General features: G+C 43.7%; 1 protein-coding gene across 1 annotated transcript in view; it reads left to right on the top strand.

Moving 5' to 3' along the window:
* Nucleotides 1–18,439, top strand: part of LOC117818630 (collagen alpha-1(XI) chain-like) — a 59,377-nt gene that overhangs the window by 18,553 nt on the left and 22,385 nt on the right. Inside the window, exons 2-5 of the mRNA XM_034691582.1 lie at nt 10,733–10,880; nt 11,088–11,246; nt 12,005–12,197; nt 13,223–13,324. Of these exons, the coding sequence (XP_034547473.1) occupies nt 10,765–10,880; nt 11,088–11,246; nt 12,005–12,197; nt 13,223–13,324 (570 nt within the window). The 5' untranslated portion in view covers nt 10,733–10,764. The remainder of the gene's footprint in view (nt 1–10,732; nt 10,881–11,087; nt 11,247–12,004; nt 12,198–13,222; nt 13,325–18,439) is intronic.

The following is an 18,439-nucleotide window of genomic DNA, read 5'->3' as shown; positions in this document are numbered from 1 at the left end:
GAATAGAATGCCTTTATTGTCATTGCAATAAGTACAACCAAATTGAAAAGGTGAAGTCCTCATTAGGTGCCATTTAAAAGAGACAAAAACAACAACAATCAAGGTATAAAAAGTACATCTAAATACAGGAATAAAAAAACACTGTCATACACACACAACATACAAATCAAATCACGAAGACTTATTATTGCACTTGTGTTATTGAACAAAAGTCACCATTCAAAAAGCCCATACTGGTGCAGTGTTGAGAGCGGTAATGGCTCTTGAATAAAAACTGTTTTTTAGTCTGTTTGTTCTTGTTTTTAATGTCCTAAAACGTATGCCAGAGGGTAGCAGCTCAAAAAGTGCATGTCCAGGATGAGTTGGATCCCTTAGGATGTGTTTTGCCTTCCTGAGGCAGTGCGAGCTGTAGAGTTCCTCCATGGAAGGAAGGGAGCAGCCGGTGATCTTCTGGGCCATGGTGACGTTGTGTGTTGATTGAAAGTGTGTCACAAACAAATCCGTTTCTTTTTCTGGTTCATACCGCTGAAGTAAGCCAGTTTGAGGCGTCTGTGTAACTTTCTGTTAACAGGCAAACTGAGACTCACAATCTGAACAGGCACTTCTCTCTTAATTACAGCCGGCTACTTTTTTCTGCTTTACTCTGTACGATTTGGAGGCACGCACCTTGAGCAACAAGAGCTCCTCCTTGGGTGCTACCATCTGGGAGGTTTCCCAGAAAAGTGTCACTCAGTTCATCATTGTTCCCCAGATTCAGAAACTTAAGTGTCACCTTTTCAGACTTGAGTTTATGTTCTACTTTTTGCTTTATGAATAGATTGGGCTGGTGTTTTTGGTGTTATGTGCTAAACTACATACTTCAAACAAAACATCAGGTTTGGTCTATTCCACAACCCACAGGATTGGCCCTATTCTTGATCTAAGCTGCCCTCTGGTTCACTGAGGTGGTCATCATTCTGTGGCACGAGCTTCTTGCATGTGAAGCTGTTGTCTGTTCTCACTGTAGCTGTGCTGATGTATCTGTACTACACCATCTGTAGTAATAAAGTCAACTCCCACACAGCACAGGTTTTCATGCTCCTCATGCCGAATAAGGAATGTAGACTTCAGCTGCGGAATGACTTCAGATGTGAAGATTTGTGAGCCTGCCCAAAGAAAATCATCTGCATGAAAGCACTCCAGGAACATTAGACTGCTGGATCCACCTGTGACCCTCTAACACCTGTCTTTTAAGGGATTTATTTCACTTGCACCAACTTAGTGATGCATCAGGGAGATCATACGCATTTTTGTCTCTATAGGACAATTTCATTGTTAGCTTCAGGAAGGGGTGGACATTGATACCTCTATAGAGCTCCATGGCCTGTAAGAATGCAGATGTCACATTGGTAAAAACAGAGGAGGACCCATGTGTAAAAAAAAAAAAGATTTAATCACAAAAGATCAAAAGGTACAAACAAAACTTACTAGAATGATTAAGAAACTAAATCCAACAAGTACAAATTAAAACAAGGGGAGCACAAGGAAACACCGGGGCAAAGCAACAAATGGAGAACACAGGAGGCGACAAAATGTACAATGAACTGACACAGAGGGGAGGAAGCTGTGGCTGTTTGTAAAATGCCTACAATACTAGCAGTATGTACTGATTTGGCCAAAATTCCATATATACATAGTATGTGAACAAGAGCAAATCTGCAGTTTGCCAAAACTACCCTGATGTCGTACTGATTGAGGAACATTTCTCAGTATGCATCGGACCAGTCTCCTTGACATACTGTTTCCCACAATGCACAGCGCTAATGTTACGCTTCTTCTTTTTTGACGGGTGCACTCAGTTTTTTAGGTGCTGTAAAAATGATTAACTTCCATATAAACCACTTCTTAACTTTTTAAATCATAAGTGATGCAAAAGAAGCAGTTTCTCTCTCAGCTCGGCCGTTGTTTACTTCTGCTTTCTGAAACCAGAAATCCAGCGACACCTGACCCAGCATCCTGCAGAATAGATCCAATAGAACAGTCAGACTAAATAATAAATTCAAACACAGTATGTAGTATGCTCTACGTACTGTACACATACATTCATAGGTAGTATGTAGCAGGTGGTTTCAAAAACAGCCACAGAGACTGAATAGTGACAGGGCAATCAGACACAGGTGAGACAATGAGACACAGGTGGAGCGTATTAGGGTGCAATCAAACTGGAGGGAAACACAGGGCAGGCAATCAAAGTAAACCAGATATACAGGGGTGAGGCCTGACAAAAGAGACTGACTAAATTACACTAAATTGCCCTTAGGTGTGAGTGTGTGTGTGAATGGTTGTCTGTCTTTCCATGTTTTTCCTGTGATTGGTTGGCGACCTGTCCAGGGTGTAACCTGCCTTGCGCCCAAAGTCAGCTGGGATATGCTCCAGCCCCCCGTGATCCAGACGGGATACACGGTCAAGATAATGGATGGGTGGTCTACAAACACAATAGCACACCAACAAGGCTGATAAATCAAAATAAGTAAATGAGTGTTACTGTATCAGTGAAATATCAAGATGAATGGAACACCCGCATCAACACATTATATAAGAAGGTTCGAGGTTCAAGGGCCTGAATTCAAACCCTGATATTTTAACTGTCACAAATATGAGCAGTTTAGTGTCCTGAGGAAGAAGCAGCAACGCTGTCTGCTGTTTGACCTCTGGAACCAGATTTAGTTTTTGACCATTTGATTTTTGCATTTAGTCAGCAAAGACTTGTTGATAATCAGTTACTAAAGATTCTATCTATTAATATTACTTCAGATTATTATTTATTACCAGGGCTGCAGGTTTCAAGGAACCACTCTGTAAGTGAGTTTTAAATGTAGGCCTAATTACTTTTCTTTTTGAAACACAAAGAGTTGACTTGTATTGGGTGTAAAGAGTTACTAGCCCTTTGAGAAGAACACAGACCCATAAGCTGATGTGAGTTGGACCTTGACATTTAGCTGCCATACAACATAAATCCTTGACTTCAATGATGCATTTAAACACATTTTAGTGCAACACATTCACAACAACTACAACAACTTAATGCTGGCAAAAGCCAAATTTTATTTTGCAGTGAGCCCCAGATGTTGATGCTTGGGCTTATTGTCTTTGTTGTTTGTTCTATTTGTTTTTCTTGAAAGGTTTACAGAACCAAGAGATGATTCTGTTCATCTTGGTTTTCTCTGTATTGACCTTCTCTCTGGCTCCTGCCTGCTGCTCCTGCGCATGCAGCTCCAGCTGGGTCAGCTCTCTGCCTGGTTCTGTCGTTTCCCTCTTGATGGGGATGTTGAGGCTGTATGGGGTCTCGTCTCCTGGCTTTGTGTCAGACGCAAAACTCACAGATGGCTTGAGATAGTTCATGATCTCTGAAGATATGAGACTGCAGGCTGACAAAGCAGCCTGAGCGTCCTCCATGAGGTCATCTCTCTTCAGGCGGGTGTTCGGCAAAACATCTCTCAGTCTGGCTTTGATTGGCCGTTGCAGTTTCTGGCTAATTTTGACCTCTTCTTTCGGGTCTTTCAGGCGGTTGAGGTGTTCAAGAAAGATTTGGTTCTTCGCGTACTTCTTAGCCTCCTTTTGGAGCAACATGTGGATGTGCTCCACCATCTCATCATCAAAGTCCAGGCTCCTCTGGCTCCTCGGTGTGCAGAAGTTAGGGGGTTTAAAGAGCTTCAACAGGACTTGTTTGATAGTGGATTGCTCCACCACAGCTCTGTTAGTCAGATTTTGTTCTGCAGTTTGCTCATCATCAGCCAGAAGCTGGTCAACAGACAGTTCAGGTAGTTGTAGGTTTTGGGCTCCATCATCAGATTGTTGTTGTTCAGAGTCAGAGACTTGTTTGTGGTCCTCACTGCAAGGTTCTTGTTGCAGGCAGCAGGTATTATCTGCAGTTTTCTCCTCCTCTTCAGAATCAACCACAAAGTCCTTTTCATCCCCAGACTCAATGTCCTGGATGGACTGAACAGGCTCAATAAGAGGTTTCTGGTTCTCCAGGATCTCCTCGTCAGATGTTTTTGGGAATGCACTCTGGAAGATCTTCATGCGTCTTATCCAGGGTCCATACTGCTCCAACATTTCCTCCTTGATGTTCTCAGGAAGAAACTGGGAGAACAGCAGGCCGTCTTCATCAAAGGGTATCTGTGGGGGAATCCACACATCTTCAGACTGGTCCTTGTAGATTTGAAGGACAGACTCAATGATTTGGTCCGGGATGAAGCTCAGGAGTGCCAGGTCTTTGTTCAACACTAGCTTCCTTATCCTGTACGTTGTCCCAAACCTCTCCATGAGGCTGCAGACGAGAAGCGCAACAGCTCTCCAAACCTCACAGGAAGGAGGAGGGAGGTCTTCGTCCACAGAAACACCAGGGTCTTTCCTCAAGGTCTCCAGAGTAGTTGCACTCAAGTGGAGACAGAGTGTCAGCAGTTGTTGTTGGTCTAGATGTGCGCTAGTGTAGCTTTCCAGAGGGTGCAGCTTCAGTAGCAGCTGGACCAGCAGATCCTCAACCAGGTCAGTGCTGACAGTGACCACAGCAGGGACAGAAAGGCTGGAAACATCTTCCACAGGGGAAGCGTTGAAGCTGTCGCCGGTTTGATGCTCAGCTCTCTGCATGTTGGAGTTCATCATCTCAACAAAGTGGATACCAGTGGAAGTTTGCAAGAAGCAAAAGTTAAAACACAATAGCAAAACAACGAGCAGACACGATCAGTGACTTGCTTGTAGAGAGGGTTTGTGTGAAATGAGACATTTGAAATTTTCTCCTGAAACAGAATGTTTGGACTGTGACATCACAAAGTTACATTATTATGGAATGTGATGATATCACAGTCTTCCCTGGTGGAATTGAACCCAGGACCCTTGCATTGGATTCAGGCAGCAGCCCTGTCCACTTTGCCTCTGTTTGTCTCTTTAGGTCTTTCATGTATATCTTAATGGCACTCCCAAATCAAAGCTTCCTTTGTGATGAAAACATTACCTGTATACCACACAATAGGTCTCTGTGGATTTGAACCCTAAACTATATCACCGAAAGCACACAGGTCCTGTTACCTCACCACAGGCCTGCCTGGCAGTGCATATCTAACTGAGATTAAGGTGTTTTCATTTAAACATTTTTAAAAGCACTTTTTTTAGACAGTGTGAAAAAAAAAGTTTCTCACATTGAAAGCCTCAGTCCAGGATGTGAACCAAGAATTATCATGTTGAAGATTGTCAGTGCTAACCACCACACAATTGACATGCCTGTAATGATCAGAGTTCTTTCGCCAAACTAATCAGAAAGACTACCATCCTGTAACTGTTCCTAAAGTCATCAGATTACTTGTTATCAGAGTACTCCAACAAAAGCATTCAGATTACATCTAATCAGAGTACTTTCCCATTTTATGATGAAAACTTAAGTAACTTGTAGGAAAGGTGGGGTAGTATCCTCTCTCTATCCTATATAAATATATACGAGGGGTCTAAGTTAAAACTGATCAAAAACCACTTGAGGAGCACGGTGGGACAGGAGAGACTAAGCGGACTTGCAATGTTGTCCATTGAGAATGAAAGAGCAAAGAAAATGGACATACAGCACATCGTAGACGAGTTCGCGGAGCGCAAGGCTCGTCGTATGCCCTTCAAATAGTAGTGAGTAGGCCTAGTACATATTGATTTTGTGTTTGTAAGTGAACATGCGGGCCGCTGTGCCAATTTCACTAAACTGTATAGCTGTTGATACAGAGACCCACTGTGCCCTCATTAGCTGAAAGAGTTAAAGTGGGTGTCAGAATGATGCGGTCGCTATCCGTGGTGCTGAAGTGCTTTGAATTTGTGTTGTTTCATTATTTGGGGCCAAGTAGCCTAATGTTTTTGTTGTTCTCTTGGTTTGTTGGACTTCATGTCCGTTTGATTGACTTAAAAATGACATAACTGTGTGTAAAAAATGTAGAAATGCTTGTAAGCCCCGCTGTTGCGGACATGTATGTTGTAAAGCCATGTTATGATGAGGGTTTTAAGGGCCCGGTCATGTGCCCCGCCCCCGGCCCGGCAATGATATGTTCCGCTAGTGGGTGCAACAATACGTATATCTGTATTGAACCGTTGGATACAGTGGTCACGGTTCGGTACACCCTATGAACTGAACAATACGCAATTTTATATTTATTTGATCAACTTCTGACGAGGCGCTCTGTGCTGAAAGTCCAGTGGATCTGCGCTCGACTCCTCTGGGCTGCATTGTCGAGCGCAGGTCCACTGAACTGCGCGCTCCTCCCACATTCATTCAGTCTAAGCTGGTCATGTTTGTTTTAACTTTGCTTCATCTGGAAATCTATATTTCACCATACGACGGTCTGCTGGGTTCATATGTTCACGTATGTGTGTAAGCACGCCCGCATGAGAGGGAAGTACTAGTGTCCTCGGAGTTGTTCGCAGAGTTGTTCTGTGGTCCTGTAGTGATGCTAGACTGGGTGATGTGGTTTTAAAGTGTGTATATGCATTACTTGTGGTCTTATACTGCATGCTGTATAAGACTTCAGCCTGATACCGGACAGTGTTTTCCCAAGCATGCCGGACACGGCCCTGGTGGTGAAGCTTTCAGCAGAGCGTCTGCCCCCTGGTGGCTGGCTGCAGTATAGGTCAAAAAATCCGTCAGTCAAACTTTAAAAAATAAATACACATTGTACGAATGTTTCTCACATCCGTATGCTGTGGTGATATGTCGTTAGTATTTCACTGTTTTGTGTTCAAGGCCTCTTTTTCCTGAAAAGTTTATTTTTCGTTAGTTATTAGAGTTTAAAAAACGGGGTTTTACTTCCGGGTTTCCTTTGATTCACAGCCGCCGTACAGGGAAACTTCAAAGGACACACAGCGTCTGGTGACATTACGCTGTAGGGCGGAGCTTATTACAATGGCTTCCCAGGCTCTGGCTGCACAATGACTGCGCCCAGGAGCGGGATTTTTTGGCTTCAGAACAGTACAACAGAAAGAGGCGGAGCAACACTGTCCATTTTTATTTACAGTCTATGTGTTTTCCCGGCCAATATATGGGTGGCGCACCCGCTGGGTCCCCCCCCCCCCCCCCCCCCCCCCCCTTGGAAGTCAAAGCAGAAGTGATTTAAGGTTCCCTCCCTCATAAATCAGGTCTATACCTTGTTCTTGTATTTAACAGACTAAATATCCTCATGTCATTTATCTTATTTACATCATGGGATGTCACTTCTGTCTCTACATGGTCACGCGTTCACAATTTTCCTCTGCTCTCTGTATTGCAGACAGACAGACAGACACACACACAGACAGACACACACACACACACACGTGCATGCAAGAAAAAATAAACTTGTTACATTAAACCAAACAGCAATATAATGGCTTTCCCCTCTGTATTGTGCAAATGTTCTGTACATTCATTCAACTGCACATTTCCTAAAACTGCTCTCTCTCTGTCTTTCGCTTTCTCTCTCTCTCTCTCTCTCTCTCTCTCTCTCTCTCTCTCTCTCTCTCACTCTTACACACACACACACACACACCACACACACTCTTTAAGCAAATGTTTTTGTTTCTTTTCCACATCACAAACCTGTTGGTCCAGTGCTTGTGGATGCACATGGATCCTCTGTCTGTGTCTCAAACTCTGCTTGCATGTCTCCCTTCGGCTCTTCTTTTTTGTTCAAACTGAAGATCTCTGTGAGGAAGTGAAAGGCTGCAGATTAGTCTGTTTTACTCTGATGAGTTTCATAATATTTATATCTAACTTGGCAAGCAGAGACACAGTAACACACCTCTTCATTTTAAATCAGCTGCAGGGAGCCCTGTTTGTAACCCTGTTTATTTATCCACCAGCAGCTCTGCATACCACACTGCTGTAAGAGTGCAGACCAGAGTCTTCAGTACTGGAGGAGTCTCAGGACTTTTCTTTGAGTGTACTTCAGTGTTGGCTGTAAGGACTTGACAGGGTTCAGGGTTGGAGTGGTTTTGAAAGCACATTGGTCATGCCAGGAGACAGACGTACTGATATGCATGATGGATGTGTCGTCTACAGATCTTTACTCCCATCAGTGAAACAAACTCTGGACTCTGCGAACATGTGGTGGATACAGTTTCATCTGTGTGAGCTGCTGACTCACTGATGAACTGTGGAGCTCCTCTGTGGTGGCCATGCATGTGTTTCCTTTCTTCATGGCTGTTACATCAGCGCTGAGCTGCAGCTCGTTCAGAGAGTGTATGGAGATGTAAAGACTTCATCAGCCCCCTACTGTGGGAGTTAGATTTCACTGCACGACCATGGTAGATGACTGCAGAGGCATGAAACAGAAGTTCAAAGGTCAGGAGGTGAACTAGTGGGGAGACGGGTGAATGTGGCTCGGATTGTATGTGATCTTTCTTCACAGATTTTGGTACTGGAATTTTAGTGTAGAGTAACATGGTCCCCATTTCTGGGAAACAGAACACAATCCAGTTTAATGAAATCCTGAAATCCCTCAAGGGTCATCTGATGATTACTTTTGCTTTCACATCTTCAAACAGATATATGAGTGAAAGTGTAGCTACTAGTCAGATCTTAAACATCACCTCAAAACGTCAGCTTTAACCAGGCTTCCTGAGAGGTTTGTTGGACAATACGCAAAGCCAAAGGTCGCATTCATAGCAGAACTGTTTGTTCCAATTTAAACAAACTCTGGTCCGTTTCCTTTGATAGCCTGGTATGTATGGAGTGGTGTGAAAGCTAATTTGAACTCTGGTTCAGACTGAAGGAGTGAACTCTGGTCCAATAAAAAACGGAGCTCTGGAAAGAAAGAACAATCCCAGGCACAGTTCTTTTGAGGTGTGAAAGCAAACCGGAACAACTTTTCACCAAAGACAGAATATTCAAATATTCTTTCACTTTTTATAAAAATCAATGAGTTTTTCTTGAAATATTTTCTCATTTTAAAAGTACAATTTTCATCGTTTTTACCACTGCCTGGTTGTGATTCGGTATTCCTGCCAGACAGTGGCTATAGAGCGTCTTAAAGCTGTTTGCTAACCGTGTCCAGTAACAGAAGAAGAAGAATGTTAACTGCATTAAATAGCAAGAGAAGAAGAAAACATGAGTGACAGTCGCAGCAATTTTCTCCGCTTCTAAATCTCACACTACTACACACGTCTTACCCAAGTGGCAACCTCCGGTCTAAAAATATGAGTCCAATGTGGAAGTGTTAAAAGCTGCAGTTCATTGAGGATCCACTTGAGGCTGGCTCCAGAAGTACCGGACGTCACATACACATGAATGGGAAAAAGACGATCTTTACAGCAGAAATAAACATGTTTACAGCCTGGTACAAAAGACGAGTGTAGTCTGGATAGCTCATTTCTTGATCAGCACAGACTGTGAGGGAGGTGAATTTTTTTCTAACACGGCAAGTTCGAAGATATAGAGATTACGAGTCTTCCAATGAGAGGCACAGCTGCCTGTGGGAACGCTGCAGCTGTTGGCTAGGAGGCTCAAACTCCGCCTCTTTACGTCACAATCGCTCAACAGCAGCAATATGGCTGCCGCTGATGATTGGCCTCAAAACAGGGCTTCAGAAACAGATGGGGGGTGTCACGGATCCTTTTCAGATTCAAAGGTTTTTATAGTCAATTTTCACTGTATATACGAGACATACAGGAAAAACGAGATGCTGTTTCTCTCTTCCAGCTTTTAAATATTCCAAGGGGCAGAGGGGGGAGGCGTCCATATTATATACAGTCTATGGTATTTCCAGAGACTGAGCATGGCTGTAAAATGTAAACATACACGCCACGTCACAGAAACACCAACGTAGAGATCGAGACAGGCGCTGTCAGTGCCCGCTACTAGCAGCACTTCATCCTGCTGCTGGGTTCATCAAATAGATGTCAATGATAATGAGGCTTAAAACTTTCCTTTTTGATAAAGCTTATAGTGAGAGCTGGCTCAGGCTTGGACCAGCTTTTGTTATGCTGCTATAGGCCTAGACTGCCGGGGGAACTGGCGCACTGACACACTGGGATCCTACCTCACCCCCTTCCCCCTGAACCCTTCATCACTTACTTTAACTCTTCCTGTCCCATTAAAGTTACTAACCATAAACCTTTCTGGAGTCCCTGAGCTCCATTGTCTAGTAGATTCCTCAGAGCTGCCTTAGGCATCCTCCTTCTGCGGACGTTCTGGACTCCAGCTGATACGGACGTGCTGGACTCCAGCGGCAACAGCTTGTATTACTTGTCTCATCACTATCACCTCTCTCTCTTACTCCCCTCTGTCCCTCTTTTTTGAAGACCCAACTCGGTCAAGGCATGATGGCTGTCTAACATGAGTCTGGTTTTGCCTGAGGTTTCTGCCTGTTAAAAGGAAGTTTCTCCTCACCACTGTAACTAGCTAAATACTGCGATGTGCAATGCTCATGATGGATTAAGGTGGGGTCAGACTGAGTCTTACCCTGTCTTGGTGGTGGGTCTCTGTTCATAATTTGACATAGAGTGGTCTAGACCTCCTATGTTTGTAAAAGCGTCCTGAGATAACGTTTGTTGTGATTTGGCGCTATACAAATACAGATTGATTGATTGATTATCGAATAGTATTTTGGCTTGAAATGCCCATCCCTAGTATAAACAGCCCAGTCCGAGGACACAAACCAAGTTTGGGAATAACTTTCCTGTAAGATTCAGAAAAAGTGAACACTAAACGTAGCTCACTCCCTCAAAGTGTTCTTTGGTTCATCAACAGAGAAAGTGGATTTGGTGCAGAAGTTCTCCCACATGTTGGTTAAGACCACCAATGAGTCTTCATCAGCAAACATCCAGAGATGTCCAACTCTCGAGGTCGGCTTCTACGACAGTCTGGTGATGGCCACACAGCAGGTGATTGGAGCAAGGTACCATGTTTATTTACTACTATTTACAGTGTTCCTATCATCTCACTCCTATGATTAAGTTGATTAAGTTGATGAGTCTTATGTTTTATTTCTTTAATCATCACATTTACATTACAGAGTCATATAAACAGATTTCAGTGTTTTTTTGGAGTCATCTTCAGAAATATCCCTGTGTTGTTTTTCTGAGTCTTTGTGTCTTTGCTGCAGGTTTTCAGAAGAGTTCAGTCTGCTGATGGAGCTGCGGAGCTCTCAGAGAGAAGAGAGTAATGTGCTGACCGTGTTAAACTCCCAGCATCACATCCACCTGCAGCTCCGCCTTGGCCCACATTCACTCACCTTCATCTCCACACAGCACAGAGAATACGAGTACGTCTGATCCTCTGCTGAACTGCTGCCCTGTGATTAACCTCAGCAGCACACTGTGCAGCGTGAATGTAGAACTGTAGAGCTGTGCTTTCACACTTATAAATGTTCTCTATTTACTTAAAATATGCATTTATTGGTCAATCAATCAATCAATCAATCAATCAATCAATCAATCAATCAATCAATCAATCAATCAATCAATCAATCAATCAATCAATCAATCAGTCTTCCTTTAGCATTTAGAAAGTTACAGTGGCAAGGACAAACTTCCTTTAACAGGCAGAAACCTCCAGCAGGACCAGACTCATGTTAGACACCCATCTGCTGAGACCGAGTTGGAAAGAGGGATAGAGGGAGATGAAGAGAAATGATGATAATGGTGTGATGGATAGTAGTAGCTGGAGTCTGGCAGGTCCACAGCAGCAGGCCGTCTACAGCAGAGATCCAGAGGAGCCTACGAGACAAGGGAGCTCAGGGACTCCAGAAAGGTCTATGGTTTATAACTTTACTGGGACAGGGAGACTTAAAGTAAGTGATGGGCAGACAGAGGAGAGAGAGGGAAAGACAGGATCCCAGTGTGTCAGCTCTCTCAGCAGTCTAACTAAGAGCTGGTCCAAGCCAATTTTGAGCATTGATTCTGGGCTGATTCAGATTGAAGGATTTCTCAAACACAAAACTATAGCTGCAGATCAGAAGCCAGCTTCCACTGATTTAAACGTCTCCTGTTGCTTCATGTCTCCTCTCTGAATCACATCCAGGTTCCCAGTTGGGTCTCTGTGTGACGGTCAGTGGCACCAGGTCTCACTGGGGGTCTCTCCGCTCTGGCTGGAGGTGCATGTGGACTGTTCTCTGGTGGAGAGAGTGAACTGGGCCTATCCTTGGCAGGACATCTCCAGTGACGGCCTGCTGATGATCGGAGGCAGCCTGGAGGCCTTTGAGACACCTTTTGAGGTAAGCACTTGTTTATTTTCTATCCTGCCTACTGTGTGTGTGTCTGTGCTCTGCCTGCTGTCACACCTGCAGCTCTCATACAGCCACGACACTCTGCACGTCCCTTTGGTGTCTCTTTGAGATTTTCTTTTATTCCTAACCTGCAGACTGAAGGATCCAAACAACTTCCCAATAATGTGATCCCGGTCATAATAACAGGGCTTCACTACAAATTAAATACTGCTCTTTATTTGAGGATTTACAGTGTGAAATATAGGAAATAAAGAAAGAGGACTATACTTTGCAGATAGAGACATTGTGCACTTAAACACCTGACACTCATTCCTATAAAGACTATTTGAAATATTGTTGTGTGTTTCATGACTTTTTATGTCAGGAAATTTTGCAGGTTGATCATTTAAACTGAGAAAATCGCCCTGTTTTTCTATGCAGAGAGCTTCTCTGATTTTGTGAAGAGGTATCTTTCTTTTTTAATCAAAATGTAAACTTCAGGTATCATGGCAGAAAAAACAAACACTGTCAGTGGACAAACTTTGCTTGATCCCCAGCAAGGGGTATGCTGCTGCCTCTACAGCTTAACACACAGCGTTATTAAACAGGATGCAATCTCAAAACTTTTTACCCATCAGTCATTTTGACGAATATGGTTTGAGAATTCTCCTTTAAATCATCCGACCCGTCTATTTCTGAGAACTCATCTACACATTAACTGAATCCAGAGCTATAGTTGCAGTCTGAAGGTCATCCTCTGTCTCTGGATTCATTTATCATTTCTGTAAAGTTTTGGTGTCTGACCCAAACATGCTGAAGTCAGGGTCACAGACACAGACAGCACCGGGGGAGTCTAACAGCCCTGATTTCAGACAGCAGCTAATCTTGATTGATGTCTTTTCCTTGCTCTCCTGACCTCCACGTGGTTATCAAGTGGAAGTAAGAGTTCATATGTAGGGTGTGGGGTTGGTTGGGGTTACCTGTGGATGACCTGTGGATAACCTTTGACCCCTCCTTCCTGTTGGTGTCCTCAGGGAGTGGTGAGACAAATGACCTTTGTGATGGGGGATCCAGACGCTGCCAGAGACCACTGTACTCTCCACCGGCCGGCCTGCAACCAAAGCAGTGCACTCTGGGTAAGAGGAACATTCATTTGAAATACCTTGTAGACAGAGCGTGAGTAACTTAATCATTGGGTTTCTTATGGCTGTATCCCCTGTGCAGTCAGCTCAGCTCTGTGGTCATCAGAGACATAAACTCTGAGGAGGCAGACGCATCGGTGTTAATTAAATGAATCATGAATCTCCTGTAAGGCTGCATTGTTCAACTGGACCATGTTTCTGTTGTAGTGAAATGATTCCACCTCTCAGCTGTCTCTAGGGATCTTTTTGGGTAGCTCATACCTGAGGTTGCCAGCATATATCTTTAGTCATGTTCAGTGTGACTGCATCAGTGATAGCTTTCCACCGTGTCCTTTTCTTGTCAGATGCAATGAGAAAATCCATCCATTATCTTGACTGCTTATCCCATTAGGGGTCACGGGGGGCTGGAGCCTATCCCAGCTGGCTTCGGGTGGAAGGCAGGGTACACCCTGGACAGGTCGCCAACCTATCACAGGGCTAACACAGAGAGACAGACAACCATTCACGCACACGCTCACACTTACAGGCAATTTAGAGTGATCAATTAACCTGGTGAGCATGTTTTTGGACTGTGGGAGGAAGCCGGAGTAGCTGGAGAGAACCCATACATGCAAGAGGAGAGCATGCAAACTCCACACAGAAAGGATTCGACAAGGAACCTTCTAGCTGTGAGGCAACAGCACTACTCACTGCACCACCGTGCAGCCGCAATGAGAAAATGTTTCCTCTAATGTTGGCTGCTTTTTAGCTTGTGTTTTTGGGCTGTAACAGTCGTGTACATCTCGTGGTGAGGCATATTTCTCTCTTCCATGCTTCTGTTTAAGGTGTTGAAATAAATTTGGTCGTGTTGCTGCCTTTAGCTGCAGCAAACTTTGAGCAAACTTCACAGTGGACTGAGGTTTGTTGAGTCAAACCATTTTCCAGGCAACTGATGAGACTTTGGCACTGTGCCTCCAAACTCTTCATTCTCAGCTCACACCTGGACGGATGAATATTCAAAAGTATAAAAAAAAACACATGAAAATTACGTTTATGACAATAAATGGAGGATAAATTATATTCAAATAAGTTTTTCTGATTATTGCGTTTTAAATGACGAAGACCAAACTCACCTGAAGACATTTGAAAACAGAACTAACCTCCGGTGTACTCGTAGATATCCAAGATTCTGTTTAGTCGGGAATCCGTTGTGATCGCAGTATATGCTCTTTAAAAATGAACAATCAAGTCTGTAGGTTTTCTGCGGGATGGCGGGTGGGTCTCCTTTCTTTTCTCTCAGTTAATGTACATTTTTAAGAGATTTGTTGCCACAGCTGTGTGATTTGTGACTGTATTGAAAAGATGAAAAGCAAACATTTATATTTTTGGCATTACCCTTTTTCCATAAGCCTGGGCAGACATGTTGTTGTTGTGTTTTTGTGTGTTTGGAGGAAGTAAACGAGGAGGTAGGGTGTGAACTTTGTGAGCTGAAGGGGTGCGGCAGAGGAGGTTAAGAGAAAAAGTCAATTCTCACTTCTGAAAATCATCGTGAACCACAAAAACGAATTATTAATGGATGAAATCACTGTATCGCTCAGCCATAGGTTGTGCACATTTGTTGTAGGTGAATCAATGACAACCTTTGCACTAATGTAAGTATGCTTATTAGTGCAATATCTTTATGTGCATATAAAAATGGACTATGACTCTGAAAAGTACAGAGCTCACAGAACCAGGGTACCAAAGCAGGCCCTGTGGGGATTTTAGTCTGCTGTTTTTAGGGGCTTGAAGTTTAAGTTGAAACTCCTCAAATCTGTTTCTTCTTGATGTGACGTATGTTCAGTTTTTACATTAATTCACCACATCTCAGTCACAGTTTGTTCAACAATCTAAAATAAGCTTCAGCATCATTCGTCATGTCGTGTAACGGTGCAGCAGGATCCTCAGACCAACAGTCCAGACGTCTGGTAGGGTCTACAGAGCAGAGCCTGTCCACGGATGATGGAGAGACTCTTTTTTTTTTTTTTTGGCACTGCACTCATTTATATTTCTTTTTGAGTCCTGTCATCCTCTCTCAGTGTGAGGACAGTGATTGTGTTTGTTCTTCTCCAGTCCATCCGTTGGTTACAAGCTCAAACATAACAGCTCCAACACAGAGAGGGAGGAGAAGTGAGGAGGAGGAGGAGTGATGAATGGTTTTAAGTGTTCCCAGGAGTTAATTATAAAAGAAGTTAAACTCATTTTACTGATTTATAGTTCGTCTTGAAACAGTCTGTCTTTATAACTGCTGATGTGGAAGAGTCATAACTCATCAGCGTGGAAACAAGGCCTGTAAGAGAGCTCACTTTAGAGGCTGAACTGAAGGATGTGTTTGCTGTGATGGACGCCCCCTCAGGGAGGACTGTGGTTTCTCCCTGTGTTCATTCATTACACTTCTCGCTGCATCCTCAGAGCTGCCACGATGATACCTGCCAGCTCTTGGCACCCTGCAGAGGATGTTGTTTTCAGGGCGGTGGGAGCCGAACGGTTGGTGGTTCAGACGGCCGCGAGGGTTTGGATGATTAAAGATCTGCTTACAAAGATCTTTTATTTGCATTCACTACATTTTGAGCCTCCTTCACAACATGACTGCTTCTTCTCAGAGAGGTTTCCTTGAGTTTTGAAATGAACAGGGTTGATGATTTGGAAAACAAGACCTCTCTGTGCGAGTGTCCCAACTGTATGTTTAGTCTTTCTTATAGGAGAGGTGAGTTTCCATACTTCAATCAATCTTTATAAAGAGCCAAATCACAACAAAGACCCCACATCAAGACAGGATAAGATCCAGTCCCATCTTACAGACAGGACTCAGTTTGATCTCATCTTAATCCACCATGAGCAGAGCACTTTGCAGCATTTAGCAAGTTACAGTGGCAAGGACAAACTTCCTGTAACAGGCAGAAACCTCCAGCAGGACCAGACTCATGTTAGACACACATCTGCTGAGACCGTGTTGGAGAGAGGGATAGAGGGAGATGAAGAGAGAGAGAGAGAGAGAGATGATAGTGGTGGGACAGATAGTAGTTGTAGCAGCTGGAGTCTGACACATCCACAGCAGCAGAGATCCAGAGGAACCTACGAGACAAGGGAGCTCAGATACTCTAGAAAGGTCTATGGTTAGTAACTTTTATGGGACAGAAAGAGTTAAAGTAAGAGACAGACAGAGAGAGGAGAGAGAGGGAAAGATAGGATCCCAGTGTGTCAGTCTAATCCTATAGCAGTATAACTAAGATCTGGTCCAAGCCTGATCCAGCTCTAACTATAAGCTTTATCCAAAAGGAAAGTTTGAAGCCTACTCTTAAAAGTAGAGAGGGTATCTGCCTCCTGGACCCTGACTGGTAGATGATTCCAAAGAAGAGGTGCCTGATAACTGAAGGTTCTACCTCCCATACTACTTTTACAGACTTCAGGTACGACCGGTAGGCCTGGGTAATAGGGCGCTATGAGCTCTCTAAGATATGAAGGTGTCTGACCATTAAGAGCTTTTTAGGTCAGAGGAAGGATTTTACATTCTATTCCAGATTGTATGGGGAGCCAGTGTAGAGAAGCCAACACTGGAGAGATGTGCTCTCTCTTCCTAGTTCTAGTCAGAAAAACACCTTCAGGGAAACATTACCAGTGAGGTACAGATCAGATGTAACCCAACACTGGCTCTAACTGCAGCTTTAAAGATGAGCACAGTTCAGCAGCAGCACCTCTCTGATGCAGTGTAAGACCTACACCTCCTCTCTCAGACAAACTGATGAGCTGTTGTTGTTTGCAGCAATCAAAACCATGTCACAGACTCCTTTACAAGGGTCAGAGGTCAGGAACTCTGTTTGACTCTTTATACAGCGTGTCCATGGTGTTGATTTGTAGTTTTACGAGGTTTAGACTTGCACAAGTGCCCCTGGGCTTCCCCCTCCCCCCTTTACACACTCACACACACTGCTCAGAGGTCAGGCAGAGTGACAGATGAGTTGAAAATGTCTGTCCCCCTAAATGTTACAGCGCTCAGGACTGAAACAAGGCCTGAAGGTTTCCTAATAGTGTCTGACTATTCACAGTTTTGGTTCAAAATAAGGCCGCATCTAGCTCGGCTAACGGTGCCAGTGCTTTGTTTTTTACCAATATGAGCCAGTAGAAACAGAGACATCAGGACCCCAGTGGCAACAGCTTCTACTACTCGTCTCATCACTATCACCTCTCTCTCTTACTCCCCTCTATCCCTCTTTCAAGACCCAACTCGGTCGAGGCAGATGTGTGTCTAACATGAGTCTGGTCCTGCTGGAGGTTTCTGCCTGTTAAAAGGAAGTTTTTCCTCGCCACTGTAACTAGCTACATACTGTGATGTGCAATGCTCATGATGGATTAAGGTGGGGTTTCAGACTGAGTCTTACCCTGTCTTGCAATTTGGTGTCTGTTCATAATTTAACATAGAGTGGTCTAGACCTCCTATGTTTGTAAAAGCGCCTTGAGATAACGTTTGTTGTGATTTGGCGCTATACAAATAAAGATTGATTGATTGATTGATTGATTGACCCGGCTGAACCACTCCAACGCACAGATCTGCTGTTATTTTGTCTGTTAGTATTTCTAACTATATTTAGCATTCTGTACATTGTCATGTGTATTTCAGAACTCTGTTTTGATTGTGTCAATATTAATGTTCAAATTGGTTTATATTTAGATTTGTGTATTGTGTTTTCTTCTAAAAGGTTCATCAAGGTGAGCCGTGCTGCATGTCTCTTATGCACTATGGCCTGAGGTGAAAAACAAAAAACAAACCTGGGGGTCAATGTGTAATGGTGCGTTCACACCAAACGTGAATAGAATAATTCAAGCAAGTGACACAAGTTAAAAAATCTGAACTCTGGCAAATCATTCGTCCTGCGATAGCCAATCAGCATGCAGGTCCTGCGGTGATGTACGATGTAACATACGGACGAGTTTCATTCATCTGGAATATATCAGACTCACTATACCTTCTTTTTTATGGGAATAAAAAGGAGCTCACTGGGAGGAGACTGGATACATTGTGAAAAACTTTGTCTGTCACTTGAGTCCAGCTATTGGTTGTACTAGGAAGTTAGCACTGCCCCCTTTAGCATA

This window comes from Notolabrus celidotus, chromosome 9 (assembly GCF_009762535.1).
Source record: "Notolabrus celidotus isolate fNotCel1 chromosome 9, fNotCel1.pri, whole genome shotgun sequence".
Lineage (NCBI taxonomy): Eukaryota > Metazoa > Chordata > Actinopteri > Labriformes > Labridae > Notolabrus > Notolabrus celidotus.
This window is presented reverse-complemented; position numbering and strand designations above follow the sequence as displayed.